Source organism: Mesocricetus auratus, unplaced genomic scaffold, assembly GCF_017639785.1.
Source record: "Mesocricetus auratus isolate SY011 unplaced genomic scaffold, BCM_Maur_2.0 Super-Scaffold_100010, whole genome shotgun sequence".
Taxonomy (NCBI): Eukaryota; Metazoa; Chordata; class Mammalia; order Rodentia; family Cricetidae; genus Mesocricetus; species Mesocricetus auratus.
The window spans coordinates 66,877,954-66,898,288 of record NW_024429194.1 but is presented as its reverse complement, the minus strand read 5'-3'; the positions used below and the strand labels follow the sequence as shown (position 1 = coordinate 66,898,288).

The 20,335-nt window shown below is 48.2% G+C and overlaps 2 protein-coding genes and 1 long non-coding RNA gene across 5 annotated transcripts; 2 read left to right on the top strand and 1 right to left on the bottom strand.

Moving 5' to 3' along the window:
* The first annotated feature begins 475 nt into the window (after nt 1–475).
* On the top strand, nt 476–9,466 carry Ccdc65 (coiled-coil domain containing 65). Of its 2 annotated transcripts, XM_040753871.1 has the most exons (8): nt 481–717; nt 1,197–1,364; nt 4,759–4,928; nt 5,563–5,701; nt 6,930–7,127; nt 7,294–7,512; nt 8,788–8,940; nt 9,021–9,466. In XM_040753871.1, the coding sequence occupies exons 1-8, from the start codon at nt 586–588 to the stop codon at nt 9,330–9,332; spliced, it is 1,491 nt and encodes a 496-aa protein (XP_040609805.1). In that variant the 5' UTR covers nt 481–585; the 3' UTR covers nt 9,333–9,466. The 2 variants fall into 2 exon arrangements, with proteins under 2 accessions (XP_040609806.1, XP_040609805.1); XM_040753872.1 differs by lacking the exons at nt 5,563–5,701; nt 7,294–7,512; nt 8,788–8,940; nt 9,021–9,466 and having other exon boundaries at nt 476–717; nt 6,930–7,072.
* Nucleotides 9,467–9,924: 458 nt separating this feature from the next.
* On the top strand, nt 9,925–11,482 carry LOC110340417. The gene is made up of 3 exons (XR_002382238.2): nt 9,925–10,154; nt 10,532–10,725; nt 11,422–11,482. It is a non-coding gene; the product is annotated as an uncharacterized LOC110340417 (long non-coding RNA).
* Fkbp11 (FKBP prolyl isomerase 11) lies at nt 10,474–15,614 on the bottom strand. Of its 2 annotated transcripts, XM_005067194.4 has the most exons (6): nt 14,215–15,583; nt 13,889–13,954; nt 13,398–13,485; nt 13,081–13,114; nt 12,664–12,734; nt 10,474–10,710 (listed from the first exon to the last, which is right to left on the bottom strand). In XM_005067194.4, exons 1-6 carry the CDS (start codon nt 14,341–14,343, stop codon nt 10,493–10,495), a joined length of 606 nt encoding a protein of 201 aa, XP_005067251.1. In that variant the 5' UTR covers nt 14,344–15,583; the 3' UTR covers nt 10,474–10,492. The 2 variants fall into 2 exon arrangements, with proteins under 2 accessions (XP_005067251.1, XP_012966583.1); XM_013111129.3 differs by lacking the exon at nt 13,889–13,954 and having other exon boundaries at nt 14,215–15,614.
* Between the last annotated feature and the right edge of the window lie 4,721 nt (nt 15,615–20,335).

Here is a 20,335-nt window from a genome sequence, read left to right as displayed (position 1 = left end):
CAGAGGCAGGCTGTGAGTTCGAGACCAACCTGGTCTACAAGAGCTAGTTCCAGGACAGCCTCCAAAGCCACAGAGAAACCCTGTCTCGAACCCCCCCCCAAAGAAGAAAAAGAAGAAGCCTCTGTGTCATGATTTGGGAGCTGGTTGGTGGCCCAAAAGAAAAGCCTGTACACACAACCACAGAAAAAGATTAGTGGTCTTGACCTGTTCCACGGAATTCAACACCCCTCTTCTGACTTCTGCAGGCACCAGGCATGCCCAGGTATGCAGACATACATTACAGCAGAACACACATACCCAAAACAAAACAGTAAAATAGAAAAAATATTTGAAGGCAACAGAGAGGCCAGGAGGCTAGGGTTATGAAAAAGACTCTCTGCAAGAACTGACTGCGGTCCTCCAGCGTACAGGGGGCGCTAAAAGATAGGGCTCGCCTCCCCTCACTCCGGCACAGGTCTTAGTGAAGGTCCTTGTTGCTAGGAGACAAGATGCATCGTTCCGCTCTGGAGTCGAGTGTCGCCGACTGCCTGAGCTCTCTTGGTTAAGGACTGATGTTTTTGCCTGGACACAGTCCGCCACCCAGCCATGCCTAAAAAAGGAAAAAAGACCAAGATACCCTTATCGGATGAGGAGCAGCTGCTTCTGTTTCAGCAGAGGTTGCTGGCAGAGGAGGAGGCGGCCAAGAAAAAAGAGAGGCTCCTCACCCAGTTCTTGAAGGTAATGCTTGTCTGCGGTGTGTCTTGCCCAAACCCGTCGCCCCCGTGCTGGTGCTGTCATTGGCGCCTTAGCCGGCGCATTTACATCCCGCCAGTGCCTCTTGGTCCCAAAATACATGAGTTTCAGACAACATTGTTTTCGGCCTAGGGAATTCTCTGTGAAGCATGAACAAGGGAAATGGAGATCTGGAAGTTATCAACTGAGCTCTGGAATTAGGACAGAAGATGTCAAGTGTCCAAATTCAACTGTCTTGGAAATCCTGATATTCTAGAGTAGGGTCATTAGAAGTCTTTTATTCTGACTTTCCACTTTGAAGGAAACTCATCCTAAAGACAAACGGGAGCCCCTGGGGGTTGGTTGCCAAGAGCTTTGGTACTTTAGAATACACGAGGGCTGGTATTTTTCAGGGTGGTATCTGTTGTACTATGGTAGAACTTTGGCCTTGGCTGAAACGGATGTGTTTATTCCTCGGGACACAGGACAAGCTGGCCAAGGAAGAACATAACAGTGTTCTGAACCTGAATAAGATTAACACGCAGTGGAGAACAGTCCTTAGGGAGGTCAAGACCAGAGAGCTTCACAAGGACATCGAGATCCTCAGCCAAACGTTCGAGCGAGTGGTGGACTGCAAAGACAGTGTCATCAAGGTATCCCTCTCCCCTAAGAACTTGCCAGTAAAATGTGCCCAGTGAATTCATATTTTTTGAAACAAGGTCATGTGTCCCAGACTCACGATGTAACTGGGGGTGACCTTGAACTCCTCACGCTCCTGTCTTCACTTCTCAGCTGCTGGTATAGCAGGTGTGGACTATACAGCTGCATCTACCTAAATGGCCTTCAAACCTTCATGAGACAAGGCCATCTGGCTAGGCAGATGGAATGATGTCATTTTCCTCTTAACTCCTAATGACTTTAGGAATGCCGGCTCTCCCATTCAGTCTTCAAAATTTAAGATTTACTTATTACTTGTGTGCATGTATGCATGCCTTTCTGAGTATATGTTATGTGTACTGTAGGTGCTCCAAGAGGCCAAAGGAGACCAGAGGCCTTCAGATTTCCTGGAATGAGAGCTACAAGCAGGTGTGAATTGCCTAATGTGGGCACTGGAACTCGAACCCAGGTCCTCTGAAAGAACTGTAAGAGCCATCTCTCTAGCCCTTCCCATTCAATCTTGATGCAAACCAAGAATGACATCTAGAAATGTAGGGACCAGTCCTGGTGATACATGCCTTTATTCCTACTACTCAGGAGGCAGATGCGTGTAGACATCTGTGAATTAAAGGCTAGCGTGGTCTACACTGAGAGTTCAGGCCAGCTAGGGCTACATAGTAAGACCCTGTTTAAAAAGAATAGCATTGGGGAGGGCTGGAGAGATGGGTCATCAATGAGGAGCACCAGCCTTGGCTCACAACCATCTGTAACTCCAGTTCCAGGGGATCCAAAGCACTTTTCATGGGCATTGCATGTATATGGTGCACTTAGCATATATGCAGTCACTCAGATATAAAACGAAAGATACTTTTTTTCTAAAGAAGTGTGAAGTGTGCCAATGTCTTGTGGATCACAAACATTTACACTGATGGAGCCACCATTAAAAAGTCAGGTATCCTTGGGGAACTGGATGTTTGAGGGCAGAAAATAACCTGAACCTAGTTTATCTTCTTATACAAATTAGCAAGGTAGCCATGGTGATGCACACCCACAATACCAGGGCACTGAAGCAGGAGCATTGCAAATTTCCTGGGTTATCTAATGAGTTTGCAGCCTGCCTGGGTACTTAACAAGACTCGAGTATGTGTGTGTGATATTTATGTATATATAACGTGTGTGTGTGTGTGCGCGCGCGCACGCACGTGCACGGACGCACACTGAGACAATATCTCACTCTGTAACTTTAGTTGGCCTAGAACTAACTATGTAAACCAAGCTGACCTCCAATTCACAGAGAACTGCCTGCCTCTGCCTCCCTAGTGCTAGGATTAAAGGTGTGCACCATCATACACGGCAAAATTATTCTCCAGGTAAGGGATGTAGCTCAGTGGTAGAATGTTTGCCTGGCATAGATGAGGTCTAGAGTTCGATCCCAGTACTACAAGCACAAAACAAAAAGCAAAGATGCTATCGAAGACCAATCAAGCCATGTCAGAGTGATTCAGGGGCCAGCAGGAAGCGGCTTCTTGTGACAGACTATATTGCAAAGATGAGTACACTCCCATCCTACAATTCTCTGCAATGGGGCTTTGTCATTCCTCCACCAATGATAGAATCTCATTTAGCTAGTGACACATGTTTGCAATCCCAGCATTTGGGAGGAAGGAAGACTGGGAGTTTGGAAGCTAGAGAGATGGTTTAGATGGCTTAGATGGCTCCTTTTCACGAAGACCTGAGTTTAGTCTCCAGCATTGAAGTCAGGTGCCTTACAACTGCCTGTAAGTCTAATTCCAAGGGATATGACGCCCCCTTTTGGCCTCGGTGGGCACCTGCACTCACATGTACATCCCCACATACAAGTCACATACACATAATTTAAAAACAACATTTTTTAAAAATCATGAGTTTGAAGCCAGAAAGACTCATCTCTAGAGAAAGGCCAGAAAGGAAAAGGAAGATGGGAGACTGGGAAGGAGGGAGGGCAGGAGAGAAAAGTTCTCCACTTTCGGGATTTGAGTATCTTTCTGATTAATGGAATCAATAGCAGAGGTGAAAAGGGCACTTGGAACTGTGTCAGTTCCAACTGAGCCCTTTCTCTGGCCTGGCAGCTTCCGTTTCCTGTCTCTTGGAATGCCTGTTCCTGGGAATGCTTCCTCCAGGACCCGAGCCAGCTGTGAGAATCCCAAAACACATGGGGAGGTCGTCTGAAGGGATGCTAATCCAGTCAGGCCGAGGTGACTTTAGTGGCAACTGACAGGCTGACTCGCTGTTCTTGCTTGGGGAAGGCAATCGCCTTGGGGCTAAGGATGTGTTGTGTTGCTTTCCTGGAAATGGGAACAATTATCCACTGTTCCCAGAAGAGACAGAGACAGACCAGTGATTCTGCCAGAGCCAGAGGTAGAGACAGAGTCCACCTTGGTAAACCAGTTAGTTTATTCGGTTCTTTAGAGGTGCTGGGTGACAGCTAACAGAAGTTGTACCCTTGAGCTCCACAGCTTAGCTGGTCTGTGGGTCCCTTCTCCCCAGCCGTTGTTTCTGTTTATATAACATCGGGGAGGAGCCTTGTGAATCTTTTTTTCTGTTTTGTTTTGTTTTTTTGTTTCTTGTGTTTTGAGACAGGTTTCTCTATGTTGCCCTAGCTGGCCTGAACTCTCAGTGTAGACCACACTAGCCTTTAATTCACAGATGTCTACACACGTCTGCCTCCTGAGTAGTAGGAATAAAGGCATGTATCACCAGGACTGGTCCCTACATTTCTAGATGTCATTCTTGGTTTGCATCAAGATTGAATGGGAAGGGCTAGAGAGATGGCTCTTACAGTTCTTTCAGAGGACCTGGGTTCAAGTTCCAGTGCCCACATTAGGCAACTCACACCTGCTTGTAGCTCTCATTCCAGGAAATCTGAAGGCCTCTGGTCTCCTTTGGCCTCTTGGAGCACCTGCAGTACACATAACATATACTCAGAAAGGCATGCATAAATGCACACAAGTAATAAGTAAATCTTAAATTTTGAAGACTGAATGGGAGAGCCGGCATTCCTAAAGTCATTAGGAATTAAGGGGAAAATGACATCATTCCATCCGCCTGGCCAGATAGTTAAATGTGTGCCTGCATGAATGTGTGTGTTGTGTGTGTGTGTAGGCCAGAGGTTGTCATCAAGCATCTTCCTCACTTGCTCTCCACCTTATATTTTGAGATTGGAGCTCACTCACCAGATTGGGTAGGCTGGCTGGTCGGTGAGACCTAGGAGCCTCCTATCTCTACTCCCCCAAACTCAGGATTACAGGGGTGCTGAAGACCCAAGTGGTCCCTCTCCCCAGCCACTTGAATCCCGCTTTATCTTCTCTGGAATGTCACTTGGCCAGAACAGTGATTCTCTCCCCTGTCTAGTCTCTGGCTAAGGATCTGACTGAGGCTGAGGAGCAGTATGCCCACGCTCTGCGTAGCCACTTGCACAATGTTGATCAGCTCTTGGCTCTGCAGCGACGCCGTCTCAGCCTCCTGGAGGAAAATTACAACATGGAGCTAGAAGTCCTAACGAAAGAGTTTGAGACAGAAAGGTAAGGGGCCAGAGAGTCAAGAGACTGACTCCAGGGGAGTTCCCAGAGCCTGTCCCCAGTACCCAGGAGCCTCGGTCCGAATTGTAATCCCAGGCAGAGAGGGTCCCGAGTTCCTTGTAAATGAATTTGAATTTAATCTTACAGCTGCAGCTACCTTGACCCCTGTCAGGTCCCTGCCTATACCTCTAATCCCAACTATCAAAGTTCTATCCATCCAGCAGTAGACAGGGATGGGAGAGAGGTTTCACTGTACACTTACTTATACTTTTGTTTTTGTATCATATGAAGGTATTTCCTATTTAAAAAATCAAAATATTCTTATTCATTCTTTCTGGAAAAACAACAACAACAACAAAAAAACAAAACTTTCCCTCCCTCCCTGCCAGTCCTTAAAAGTTTGTACCATCCATAGTTTTGTTTTCATTTTTTAAGGCAGCCTCACTGTGTATCCTTGGCTGGCTTGGAACACACTATATAGACCAGGCTGCCCTCTAAGTCACAGATATGTGCCTGTCTCTGTCTCCCAAGGGCTAAGACTAAAGGAGTGGGCCACCACACCTTCCCATTCATAGCTATATTACAATTTTTTAGTCATTTTTTGGTCCACATGCTATATCCATCGTGTCTCCAATAGGAAGACAATCATTGACCAACATGAGAAAGAAATTCACTACCTACAGGATGTCTTCATGGCCATGGAGCAGAACTATATAGATTCTGAGTATGAAAGCAAACTGGAGTTCCAGAGCATGTGGGATGATCTGAAAAACAAGGTACAGGAGGAGGATGGCAGGATGGGATCTAGAGAAACATGACGAGACTGTTGAGGGTAGTCAGAGCTAGGCAAGAGCACCAGAACCAACAGTCAATAAAAGTCTGTTGCCACTGAGGTGTCCACATGCTTCTTTGTGATCTTGTGAAAAGTGCTTGGGAGGCAGGACTGTTCTAAAATGTTATGAGAATACATTTTAAGGGAAAAACCCAAACCAAACAAACAAAAACCTACTCCCACGGCCAACAACAATAAACCCAGAGATCATCCTGGCTTCACCCTTTTGAGTTGTAGATAAAGAAACAAACCTAAGTCGGTAGACTCTTGATCCATAATTCTTTCCATCATAGAGTTTGCAAACCTAGTCAGCATACAGAAGTTTGGGTATAGAGTTCTTGGTTTAACTTTAAATAATCTACTAATTTACTTAGTTTTGAGACAGCATCTTTCTGTACCTGGGTTGACCTTGAACTCACTCTCTATGTGGTGGAGATGACCTGGAACTACTGTTTTGTTTTTACCTTAAACTTCTGATCCTCCTGCCTCCACCTCCTGAGTGGGGTAGCAGGCATGCATCATCACATCCAACCTGCTTCAACACTAGGGAAGCACTCTACTGGAAACTCCATCCCCAACCATGCTTCTAATGTAGACAGTGTTTTACTTTACAGTTTGAATAGTTGCCTACATGTGAACATTGAAAAGATCTCACATGGAAATCCAAACTACCAGTTTCCCTTTAAAAAGTTAAGAGATCTGAACCAGGTGGTGACGCACGCCTTTAATCACAGCACTCAGGAGGCAGAAGCAGGCGGATCTCTGTGAGTTTGAGATCAGTCTGGTCTACAGAGTGAGTTACAAGACAGCTAGAGCTACACAGAGAAACTCTGTCTCAGGAACAAAAAAGGTTAAGAGATTTGGAACACTGGACCTCATTTTGGTTTTTTGTTTGGTTTGGTTTTTCAAGATAGGGTTTCTCTGTAGCTTTGGGAGCCTATCCTAGAACTCTCAATCTGTAGACCAGGCTGGCCTTGAACTCACAGAGGTGTGCCACCTCCTGTCTTCTCATTCTGTTTCTAATTGGCATCATTCTCATGGGACTGGGCCCAACCCTATGCGTTCATGTCCAGATCATTCCAAATGATTCCTGAGGGATAAGATCGCTGGCAGGAGTAAGCAGACTGTATAGGGTAACTCCAAGCGTTTGGTGTTTGGGATATGTTCCCTAGAATTTAGAGGAGAAGCACTTTCTTCGCTTACAACTGGAGAACATAGTGGAGGACCTATGGAGAAGATTCCAGGATGCACTCAAGAACTACACTGAAGCCACCGAGGACCGGAAGGTTGCCTTTGAGACTCTGAGGGTGAAGGACGAGAAAAGCTCCAAAGAGATCGAAATACAGATGAAAAGAATCCAGAAGCTGCAGGTCAGTGCTCAGCTAGAGACACGTTTCAGCGCTCCATCTGTCCACTTCTCTCCCAAATTCTTTCGGGTCTTTCACTAGTTGGGTCAAGGTGACAGACTCTGCACTTAGTCCCCAGTCTACCCTTTGACCAGTCTCCCTTTGTCAGTTGCCTCTACTGTCCCTCTAGGAGGCCATAAATACCCTGAAAGGGAAGATCATAGCGCACAGCCGTGAAAGTGAATGGCAGAACCAGTGCCTCCGCAATGACAAGGAGCTGGTCCAGATACAGCTTCAAAAGCTTAAGGCCCAAAGGACGCAGGCTCGGGGAGTGTCCCAGGAGAACTTAGTCAAACTCACTCTGGAAAGTAACGCCACCCTCAAGGACCTGAAAAAGGTCGTGGAGAAGGTAAAAGGGAGAAGGCAATGGGAACAAAACCAAGAAACCTGGCTGGAGGCCGAAGGGATTCGGGACACTTGGGGTGGGACTACCTCCTCCTTTCTCATTAAGTGGATGTTTGTGTTAGCGTTTTGTTGTTGTTGTTTTTACTCCATTCTGTTTTTTTTTTTTAATGAATGGGTTTTTCAGCCTCCCGAGTCCCCACTTTGCTTTGTAAAGGGCCTTTTCCTCTGTGTGTCTGATGCGTGGGTATGTGTTTCCTCACCCCCAATAAATGCCATCCTTCAACTGCTAATCCTGTCTGCAGTTCAGGCTGGTACTTGAGATTTCTCCACTGCCAACTGCTGGGCTTCAGGTTTTTCCTGCCTTTTAATTCTTTAACTGGCAGAGGAAATGGATCCAGTCTAGACCCCTAGACTATATTATTTCTAAACTGAATCATCATGGGGGCTTGTCTCTGGATTTTTTATGAAGACAGTATAATTTTGGGACTTAATCTCCAAATTTCTTTTGAGGACTATACCAACTCAAGGTGCTATTTGCCAGTTATATGACAAGCTCCAAAGATATATGCTGCCACCAAATGGCTGTCTTATGTTCCAAGTTATTACCATTGGTTAAGTTTTTATTGGGGACCCTTACATAGGCCCTGCTCTGAGGCTGACCCCTAATGTTAACCTTTTGTCAGCTCAAGGCAGCTAAGAGCAGTGGTTATCACCCCCAAACACCCTAAGAGCAGTTAGGGTGACCTCTGAGATGGCGGGGCCAAGGAATAAGGAGAGACCAGGAGTTGCACAGACTCCCAAGTAGGCAGACAGATAGGGAGAGGAGGAGCCATGGCTACGTAATAAAGGAGGTGAATTTTCAAGATGGCCACTTCTTCTACCTCCTGACTCAAGGGGAAAGCCTGGGAGCATTTGTCTCCCACCAGCAGGCCCCCTGCTAATGGCCTGGGTTTAGGAAGTTCAAGACCTGATCAGGACACGTCACACACAGTTGCAGACCAATCAACCATCCTATGGGACTTCAAGCTGACCAAGTCTAAAGTAGGGAGGAGGCCTCTTGAGAGGTTTACAAGACTTTGCAGCTTCTCAGGCTCCCCTGTGTGTGTCTGCTGCTTGTGTTTCCTCGTCCCTAGTGAAGTCCTTTCAAAAAGATGGCATAGCGCTTGGCTTACGGCGGGCACTGCATCAAATGGGCTTCTGGCTGACTGAGCTGCTCTCCCGGGCTCAAGCAGGAGAACTATCTTGTTTTCCCTAAAACACCTCTTCATACTGCCAACAGGGTGAAAAGATCCTTAAGCTTGCTGAAATATGTAGGAAATTTGAAACAGAAGAAGAGAAAGTACTGCCTTTCTACTCCTCAGTACTGACTCCCAGCGAGCAGGAGGAGGTGGAGAAACAGAACCCGGAAGAACTCACTGAGGAGCTGGCCAAGGTAAAGGTGGGGAGGGCAGGGCGGGGGCTGGGCAGCATGTGCTGAAGGCAGCGTCACCTGCCTCCTTCCTCCACCCGCAGGTGATGGTGGACTATTCGGGGATGGAGAACTTCTGGAAGAGATACAACAAGGTGAAGCTGGAGGTGCTCAGTCTCCAGCACCGACGCTTGCAGCTGTTAGACATCAGCGGGAAGCTGAGGGAGCTGCTCAAACAGTACCTGGATGGGATCTCAGTGAGCGATGAGGTGCTGAGCCAGCTGAACCCGCTCTTTATAGTAAACCACAGAAGCAACCTGCCCCAGCTGTCCACCCCGGACCAGCCAGACGACAGAAGGCCTCCAGCCACTTACAACGTCATCGAAGCAGCCCACGTTGTCTCCCATACCCTGTGATCCAAGGATGAACCCCTTCCCAAACCCCAGAGACTGAGTGCTTTGCTCTTTACAAACTTAGGAGGCTCACGATAGTACTCCAGTTACTATCACTATCCCATGCAGTATAATCAATAAATTATTGTTTTTTTAAATAACTTGTCATGATTTACTTTTATGTGCAATGGTTTCTCGGCTGCATGTGTGTCTGTGTGAAGGTCGACAGATCCCCTGGAACTGGAGTTATAGACAGCTGTAAGCAGCCATGTGGATACTGGGAAATGAATCTGAATCCTCTGGAAGAGCAGCCAGTGCTCTTTAACTGCCGAGCCATCTCTCCAGCTCCAATAAATTATTATTCTTTTTAAAAAATCATAAGTTCCTAAAAAAAAAAAAACCAAACAGGGTCTCATGTAGGCCTCAAACCCCCTATGTAGCTGAAGATGACCTTGAACTTGTGACCTCCTGCTTCCTGAGATCACAGGTGTGTACCACCACATCAGTTTTATTGGTGCTGCCAATTGAGCTCAGGTTTTTGCAGTCTACCAACTGAACCTTATTCTCAGCCCTTGTGAGACCTTTATTGTCTTTATTCAAGGACGCGAGAGAGCGCCTAGGCACCTACTAGGTGAAACATGCTTCCTCCTCGGCATCATGGTACCATAGGAGCCAAATATACTCCCCAAGGACCTAGAGACAGAGTCAAAACCAGCTTCCTGGAGTAAATTAGGACAGCAAGGCCAGAGGGAGAGGCGCTCCAAGACCTCCAGCCACTCAACCACAGGAAGGTCCAGCTTCACAATGCCCTTTCTTCTACCCAAGAAAGCGGCCTCAAAGTATTGGGTGAGCAGGGTGTGTTGGTACACATCCATAACTGCAGCGTAGCCAGGAGGCTCATGAGTCTGAGGCCCGCTTGGGCTACAGATGCAAGACTCCATCTCAGAAGAAAAGGGGGAACCAGAGAGATGGCGCAACAGGTGAAAGGCTCGTTTCTGTAGTGGGGTGAGCCCAGTTCAGTCTCTGGAACCCACCTACAGTGGAAGGAGAGAACCAGCTTCACACTGTTGTCTGATCTCCACATTCCAGCCAACAGGCACGCATACAATAAGAAGTAAAAAATGAAAAGGAAAAGGGGTAGTAGTATCAAGTGAAGAATACAAAGTTTTGTTAAAGGTCACTATTTATTTCTTTTTACTCTTGTTTCGTTTGTCTTCTTTCAGCTTCTTTTTGGAGACTTTGGGTCTGCTGGACTTTTTGTATAAGTGATACCCGATCAGGCCCAGGAGTGCCGGCACCATAGCCATGCCCACCAGAGGCAAAATGCCTTTCAGCAGCTTTTGCCAATAGCTGGCTCGAATCAATGCAATCAGCTCCACATCGTACTGCACCACTGCATCCGCTGGAAAGGCAGAGGGTGGGTGGGGGTTAAAAGCTGGGCCACTGCATCCGCTGGAGAGGCAGAGGGTGGGTGAGGGTTAAAAGCTGGGCCACTGCATCCGCTGGAGAGGCAGAGGGTGGGTGAGGGTTAAAAGCTGGGCCACTGCATCCGCTGGAGAGGCAGAGGGTGGGTGAGGGTTAAAAGCTGGGCCACTGCATCTGCTGGAGAGGCAGAGGGTGGGTGAGGGTTAAAAGCTGGGCCACTGCATCTGCTGGAGAGGCAGAGGGCAGGGGGGTTAAAAGCTGGGCCACTGCAGAGGCAGAGGGCAGGGGGGTTAAAAGCTGGGCCACTGCATCCACTGCAGAGGCAGAGGGCAGGGGGGTTAAAAGCTGGGCCACTGCATCCACTGCAGAGGCAGAGGGCAGGGGGATTAAAAGCTGGGCCACTGCATCCACTGCAGAGGCAGAGGGCAGGGGGGTTAAAAGCTGGGCCACTGCATCCACTGCAGAGGCAGAGGGCAGGGGGATTAAAAGCTGGGCCACTGCATCCACTGCAGAGGCAGAGGGTGGGTGGGGGTTAAAAGCTGGGCCACTGCATCCGCTGGAAAGGCAGAGGGTGGGTGGGGGTTAAAAGCTGGGCCACTGCATCCACTGCAGAGGCAGAAGGCAGGGGGGTTAAGAACACTCATGTTGACCTTAACTACAACTAAACGTGGCTTGGAATCAATGACAGTTCTTTGACAGCATAGGAGATCTGTGGATGGGAAACATGCAGGTTCTTCCATATTTACAAGTGAGCATTTATTATTTTATTTAAAGATATGTTTATTATTTTATGTATGAGTGTTTTGCCTGATGTATTTCTGTGCACCATGTGCATGCCTGGTGTCTTTGGAGTAAGGAGAGGGTGTCAGATTCCCCAGGAACTGGAGTTCCAAATGGTGGTGAGCCACCATGTGGGTGCTGGGAACTGAACCTGGGTCCTCAAGAGCAGTCAGTGCTCTTAACCTCTGAGCCATCTGTCTGGTCCCACAAGCAAGCGTTTATGTGTGACAATCCTCTGTAGCAAACAGACCCCATTTCCAAACAGCCACATGGGCAGGATTTTGCAGGGCTATAACTAACTGGAATAAGAGCAGATATCCTTAAAAATTCCAGCAGCCAATGAACACATACAACAAGATTTTTAGAGGATTTTTCAAAGAAGTGCTGGAAAAGAAGAGAGGCCCGCTTGAAGAAGCCGGTGGACAGGACTCAGACAGTTTCAAACAGAAGCCAAAAGGCGGCACTAGGAAGGGAGAGAGTTTTGCTAAAAGTTCTGTTGTGTTTTACTTTTGAGACAGGATCTCACTCTAGCCTCAGCTGTCTTGCAACTCACTCTGTAGATCAGGCTGGCCTCGAACTCACAGAGATCACCTGCCTCTGCCTCCTGAGTGCACCACCACGCCTGCTTGTTAAGAGAGTTCACTTGATCCTCCCCACCCTCTTTTCAGGGCTCCCTAAAGGCCAGTGCTAGTATATCACATTCCCAGAATTCCGTGGAATAGATTATATTTTACGTAATAGGTGTTTTAACCCAAAGCAAGAGATCCCATCTTGGGATCTGTCTAGTCTCCACCCTTCAGAACAGGTATCAGCAATAGTATGTGAAGGTGAACTCTAGGAATCAGTCATCAGGTCACCTCCTTACCAGCTGTGCCGGGGCTCTCAAGGTAGCTCCTTGGTTTCTTTTGACTAAAGTTAGGGTAGGCCCCAAGACCCATGGGGCTGAAGGTATCAAAAGTCACCAGCTGCCTACGGTTGACTCAGGAGGCCCTAACAGGTTGCCTTTAGTCTCAGGTAGGCCAGAAGGAGGGAGGCCCCAGCTACCCCCTTGCTCAAATTTAATATGGACTTTCTCAAGTGCTAGGCAGAAGAGAGTGTGTGGCTCTCAGGGCTCTGCTTTGATGAGTGGGAGAAAAGACTACTCAGTTACCTGGGATAGACGGTGGGTACCCTCGCTTTCCATAGGCCAAGTGAGAAGGAATGACGGCTCTTCGCTTCTCTCTGAGGAAGGAATGAGAGTCCCAGGCAGGAGAGAGGTGAGCTGGCAGCCCTGGCCCAGTGCCACCAGAAGCTCCTCCCACTTCAGATAGTGACACCAAAACGTGAATTTTCCCACCTAACAGGCTGACCAGCAAAGGTACCAATCACCCTACAAACCTCAATTTGCCCCCCCAATACCCACAGCCAGAGAGTTGCCCTGAGCTTTGGATGCCTTCAGGTGTCCCTCTGACCATGATGTCAGAGACTCTTTATTCAACAAGGTCCTGCCTATTGAAGCCACAGGATGGCAGAGAAGGCTGCCACCCAGGCAAAGGGGTAGTCAGGCTCGCCCCCTCCCGATACTCACCCCACACACATGTCCAGCAGGCTCTGCTCCAGACCTTGAGGAAGAAGACAACTGAACCAGAAGCTACACACCACCCAAGAGGAAAATATTCCCCACACCACCCAAGAAGAAAATCAAAGACTCCCTTCGGCCTTCGTCAAGTGAGCTTTACTCCACATTCCCTGTGATGTGTGGAACATGAAGAGAATTTGAACATGAGGTAGCCAAAGATCCTTAGGGTCTCACTCATTCTGAGAGTCTTTCCAGCGTAACTCAGACGGCCAAGACACTAAGCAAGGGCTTAGGTTAGGAAGAGGACAAAGGCACAGGTCACATACCTGCAATCACCTGCTTTTGGCCAAGTTCTATAACCAGAGGATCTCTGCTCAGAGACGTGTCAATAATGCGTCCATCTACCAAGCTGCCCTGAAGACAAAGAGTCAGAACTAACCCCACCGTTCCTGCCATCAGACAGGCCACACACGCTGGGACCGCCCGGATGAGGTGGCGGCAACCCCAGCCTAGCATCCTGTCCCCCTCTCCCACCCCCACCCCCGTGGAGCCAAATGGAACAGGAAGCCCCAAAGGGCTGACACTTCTAGGAGATCTCTCCACCCTTCATTTCTCGGTGCTGGAGAGAAACTGGCGGGAAAGCAGGGAGGAGGAAGAAGCAGACAAGAGGACACCCAGACTCCTGTCCACACGTGCTAGCTGACCCTAGGGTTCAGTTCTCTCGCACAGCCTGCCACGTGTCCAAGCCAAAGCTGACGTGTTTCATGAGGGCGCCGCCCCCTCCCAGACCACGCCCCGGCCCCCCCAGGCCCCTCACCGTGTAGTGTATGTGGAGCGTGTCTCCAAAAGCAGCGGATTCCGTACACGATTCGGGGGGCTGTACCTATGATCAGACTACAAGGGTCAAGGCTGCTGCTCCTCCTAGGACGCTGTTACTAACTACATCGAGACCCATCACCTCTTCCCCCTCCCCCCCGACTCAGTTCCAGCACTTCCTCTCCTCTTGGTTCACAGGTTCATTTAGAGCCCCTGCTCCCCCACGGCTCCTGGCTGGCCTGGAAGGGTGGTGGCGGCGGCGGCGGCGGCGGCGGGGGTTGGGGGAGGTGGGAGGGTGATGGGGAGGTGGCGCGACAGGCTCCTCACCAGGGTCTCCACTTGGAGGGTCCGGACAGGACTTTCAGTTTCAGGCCCGACCTCAGCCCGGCACACCGCCCCATTGAACAGCAGCAGCAGCAGCAGCCGGAGCGGCCAGAGCAAGGGGCGCAGGGACATGATGGGACCAGGTCGGGGTTACCAGGCAGGACAGGCTGTTCGGGTGCAGGCGACCAGGACGTGTTCCCTCCGCTCCAGGCCAGACTGGTGTGGGCGGGTCGCAAGGAGCGAGCTCCTCCTCCCGCTGCAGCCCTCCCTCCACCTCGTCCCCACCTCCTGGAGGGAAGGAGCAGCAGCATTCCCTGCCCTGTGATCCGAGGTCACCGACCGATTCAGACCCATCCGTTAGCCATTCAGTCCCCCGACGCGCGTTGGGCCAGGTGATAGCACCTATTTGCCGTTGCTCACTGTAAAGGGGCGTTAGTCTCTAACCTTATAGTCACGGGAGGCACAATTGTTCCCATTTTACAGCTATGGAATGTGTCCAAGGTCATCGTGTCAAATGGTGACAGACAGGATCCAAGCACAAGACTCCATTTGTTTTTGTTTGTTTTCTTCTAAGATATGTTCCCCTCCCACTAAGCAGGTAGAGTCGGGTGTCTACGACAGCCAGCTCGTTCTGCCCTCAGTTTTGTCCAGAAAGGGGATGGAGGCTGCTCCACCCCCATCTTGGAGGGGTATCTACCTGTAAAAAAAGGAATCAGTGCTGACCTTTTCCTTCCTGTTTTCCCTCAGTACCCTTTTCACAACAGCAGCATGTACAACGGTCTTGTATCTTTTCAAGTAATTGTAGGCAGTCTTACCAGTTTCCCTTTTCATGATTTGAACCTAAGCTGTGGTACCTAGACCCTGATCACTCAAAGGCTGTCTCCCGATGGTTCTATACTATACTCTGTAGGCAGTTTCTTGGCTCACCGTCCTTTTTAGCACTGATACTGTTCTCGGCCACAACTCCACCGGTCTGGCCAGCACCTCAGTCTACACACACACTTCCTCTTGTTTGAGACAAGCTGACCTGGACTTTCTGATGGTTCTCCTCCATTAGTACTGAGAACCTTTCATCCCAAGTGTCTACCCAGTCTTCTTGAGGCTGTCCCTCCCCAGACTCTCCAGAGCTTCCATTCCTAGGACTACTACTCTAATCAAGCTCTCATTTTCTCTGTCTTGTGGTACCAGAGATCCAGTCCAGGCAAACACCACTGAGTTAATGTCCCTAACCTAGGAATTATTAAAACATGAAACTCATTGTCAGGGGCTAGAGAAATGGATATACTTGTTGTTTCTTCCAAAGGACCAGAGTTCAATTCCCTGAACCTGTATCAGATGGCTCAAAAATGCCTAGAACTGCAGATCCAAGGGCATCAACACCCTTGTCTGGCTCCACAGGTACTCACACACATGTGGCATACAGGTACACATAAGTACAAATAAATCTTTAAAAAAAAACTCTGACAGCTGGGTGTGGTGGTGTACACCTTTTAACCCAACGCTCAGGAAACGGAGGACAAGCTTCTGTGAATTTCAGGCCACTAGGACTACATAGTTAAACTCTGTCTTAAACAAACACAAACTCAGAGAAACCTCTCTGTACAGTGGGGTATGGTGATGCACACCTATAAATCCCAGCCTATAAAAAAACCCTTTCTCAAATATTAATTAAAATGACAGCCAGCAGGAATTCCTGGGGTTGAGAGAATGTTCTATATATGGGGTTACATGGATATGTGCTTTTTTTTTTTTTTTCCAGACAGGGTTCCTCTGTGGCTTTGGAGGCTGTCCTGGAACTAGCTCTTGTAGACACGGCTGGTTTCGAACTCACAGAGATCTGCCTGCCTCTGCCTCTCAAGTGCTGGTATTAAATGCTTGTGCCACCACTGCCTGGCCTGGATGTGTGCATTTTTAAAAACCTACCAAATGTATGCCTAACATCTGTACATGTGGCTAGGGATGTAGCTCAGCAGTAGAATGCTTGTCTAGAGTTTAATCCCCAGCACTAGTAGCTAACAAGACATAAATGTAAGCATTGAACGCATTTAGACTCCTCAAAAGGCACCAACCGAGCTAGGAACCATGTCAGTTCATGCTCTACTCTCATCTATTAGCCTCCCCCCGCTCCCACCCCACCCCTCGTCCATCCCCATCTTTATGTACTCAGAAAGTACACAGGATGACTTATGCTGTAGCAATCATATTGGACCATGACAATGGAAGGTGGGTCCCAGATGGCGAAGCACAAAGGTGGACAGATAAGTCTTTGGTAAACTGAGACCCACCGTGCTAGTCCGGGATTACCTACTGCCAAACCCCTTTTATGGAGACAGTTCTATCATATTTTTGTGTTTTAAAGGTAAGCCATATCCCCAAGCTTCCCTCTTTAGACCATTCTGTACACTGCTACATGCGTTCATGCCACCTCCCATGTCACGAAATCTTACATTGTTCCACACTGCCCTGTGAATAAAACCGACTCCCTGACATGCCGGTTAAAAGCTTGTCACCCAGCCCTCCTTTCCCGAATTGGTCATTTAAACTGAAAGCCTTTCTCTAAGAAGTCCAGGCCTGTCAAGTGGTGGTGGCACACACTTTTAATCCTAGCACTTGGGAGGCAGATCTCAAGTTGGAGGCCAGCATAGTCTACAGAGCATATCTTGAACTTGGGATCCTCCTGGCTCAGACTTGTAAGTGCTGTGCTAATAGGTGTGTCCAACCACTACCAGCTCTGAAGAGAGTGAGGCAGACAGAGCTTTATGCGTCTCAGTTTTGTATCCTCAACGTTCATGCCAGACACGCAAGTAATTAATGTGTATTAACTGCATCCGATTTCCCTACAGATGAGCCTACCTACCATGTGTTCTCAGCTGTGCCCCCTTTATTTGTTCCACTCTCCAGGTGTTTATCTGTTTTCAAGTCCTAGTTCTCTTAGTTAATGGTGACTTTCCCTACTTTTGAATGACACATACACTACTCTTTCCCTTGTTCAGTTATTGTGCATGCCTCGTTTCTCTTTTCCACTTCCCTCAGAGTCAGCACACTGATGACAAGGACCAAGTATGACACACCTAGACCTCCCCAGGTACCAGCAGCGCGATACTGAACAAGTGTTTTACCTTTTCAAACAGGGTCTCTTGTAGTCTGGACTGGAGTCAAAGCAAAGTTGCCTTAAACTCTCTTTAAAAAATATTAATGGTATGTGTTTGCAAATTTTTGATGAAGTTGAAGACTAGATAGGCACAGCTAATATCCTCTTATCTTAGCTAGACCATATCAGGTGCAAGACTTTCCAGAATAGAACAGCTATTGGAGTAATCTCTAACATGTCATTGGACATTTAGTATGTGTTTCTTAATTATGTTGTTCTTGCTGTTTGTATAGTTCTAAATTTACCTGTGTTTTTACCTTTCTCCTGGGTTATACTTGATACCTGTTATCATTGTATGCAGTTTTGTATCAGGTTTAAAACCCTCTTAAAAGGGGAAGTGTAATGGCATCTTGTTCTGGAAGATTTGAGGGACCGCCTTCGGGTGTGGCTTTGATGAGCAGATGTGATTCCTTAGAAGTGGAGCCTCGCTCTCTCTTGGGTTGTGGTGTGAGCATCCTGCATCAGAGTCCTGCGCATCCACGAACAGAAGACCACTACAGCTATTTATCTTTATTGCGTGAGTGTTTCCCATATAAATGTTATTCTTTATTCAGGCGTTTGTGGACTTCCTTTACCATGCCTTCAAGGCACTTGCCATGGTGTGTGAATTATTTGTCCCATGTATTTACAGGCAGGCATGTGCCACAGTGTGTGTGAAATCAGAAGACAACTTGGGAGAGCTGTTCCATCACATGTGGTCCCATACAGAACTCAGGTGGTCTGGCTTGTTGGCAGGCTGTCTTTTTCTGTGGAACATCTCACTAGCTTAGCCTTGAACTCTAGTTCCTCCTCTACCTCCCAAGTGCTGGGCATTCAAACCACAACCAGCCAAATGTTTGATTTTTAATGAATTGTTGAACTATTAAATGAGAAACCATTAAAAAATAACTATACTATGAAAAATCTCTAAGATAAATAGATAAGCTTTAATTTAAGAAGTAAAATAATGTGGTATGAACTCAAAGTTTAACTCCTCCCCAAATATGTGTAGGTGCATATTATTTAGAAAAAGAGCAAGGGCTGGGCTGGGGGCACAGCTCAGTAGAATACTTACCATTGCATGCATACAACCCTGCGTTCAACCACAACACTGCATTAACCGTGGTTGGTGGCATACACCATAATGCCAGCACTTGGGAGGTGGAAAGGAACTAGAATCCAAGTCATTCTCAGCTACATGAGTTCACAGACCAGCCTGGGATACACAAGATCCTCTCTTCCCCTCCCTCTGCCCACCCCCCATCTTGAGAAAGCATGTGAGCCTGGCGACTGTTAAAGAGCGCTCTGAGCACTTCACTGTTTCCCTGTACCCTGCCAAGCAGTTTTGGTGTTTTTTGCTTTGAGACATGGTCTATTTAGCCCTGGCTATTGTGGAACTAACTCAAGTTATGTAGATCAAGCTGGTCTTGAAATCATAAAGATCTGCCTGCCTCTGCCTCCTAAGTGCTGGAATTATAAAGTTGTATGCCACCCGACTTGGCGGAGGACCCTGTCTCTTAAAAAAAAAGGGGGGGGACCCAAAGGATGCACCCCAATGGCTGAGGATGGTGTTGGGTTTTCAGATGGGATGGGAAGAGTAAAGGGAGCAGATACAACGTGGTGTTCCACCGAATGTGTGCCTAACATCTGTGCATGCTTATGTATTGTCGGGATCACTGATAATAAAAGCTGCTTGGTCATAAAAATAAAGTATGTGAGTGAACGAGATCTGAATCAATACAAGACAGGCTATCCACCTTCCGGACCTTTAATACAGTTCCTCATGTTGTGGGGACCCCAGCCATATACCATCTCATTGCTACTTCGTAACTGTAGTCTGATATGCGAGCCCCAAAAGGGCCATGACCCATAGGTTGAAAACTGCCCTCACCTCCACCTCCACCCCACCCCCACAAAAAAAACGCGACCCACTGAAGGCAACTTACTGAAATGCCCCAGGAAGGGTCAGGGAAGAATCATTTCTGTTGGACTGAGAAGGAACTTAAATTATGATTCTGAGAAAGGCAGGAAAGCTGCCTGGTGACACAAGTGGAAAACCACACCCAGAGAGGCCTGAGCCTTGAAGTGTCCGGAGTCAGCATGGCCTATCCAGTTCACCCACACAGCAGCCGGGGTAAGCGGGGCACTGGCTTCCTGCTAGCCCCTGACACTGGAGACTGAATCAGGCAGGGCCTTACTCTGTTGTTCTTTACCCGTGCTGTGGATGGAACCCTGAGCCTTGAACATGTGAAGCACATGTTCCACTGGCTCCTTTTAGGTATGGTTTATACACGCCATCATCCAAGAGTGATGAAGTTAGCGCCCAAATCCTGTGGCTACTTTAACCAAGAACACTTATCACTCCACCTATGCGAGATGTGGCAGACAGAGCACATACTCTCATATATAACCTGCAGCAGTTGAGTCGTCTTTGCTGTATTTGTAAATACCTGTGGTTCAGAGCTCAAGCTCAGCCTTCTATGCTGTAAATCCTAGGACAGCCCTCACCAAGATAGCTGGGTTTTGTATACGCAGGCAGTTCCAGTGATCAAATCCAGGGCCTCCCAGCAAGTAAGTACTCTATTGGTGAGTACACCCATAATACACAGAATGGAGGAGTGGGGGGTAGGGGCATAGGTGAAAGACTTAGTCCAAAAGCTTTTACCTTGTCTGACTGCCAGACAGCTGGAAGAAGGCGACTGTGAGATGGGTCAGTGGGAGGGTGGGGGTCAGTGGGAGGGTGGGGGTCAGTGGGAGGAAGCCTGTGTAGAGAACTGGTCAGCTCTATGCACAGGGCGCAGCAGTTTTACCTGTGTCCTCTCCTCTTCCACACTTGCTCTAACTGAAGCCCATATGCTCCCCAGAGGCTAGCTGGCAGCCAGTGACACACACACATGAGCAGACACTTACCTACTAGCTTTGACAGATGACAGTCCTGACCCAGCTTCCTCACACCCAGATCCTCACTGCCTTCACCAACTTTGCTCTCTTTAC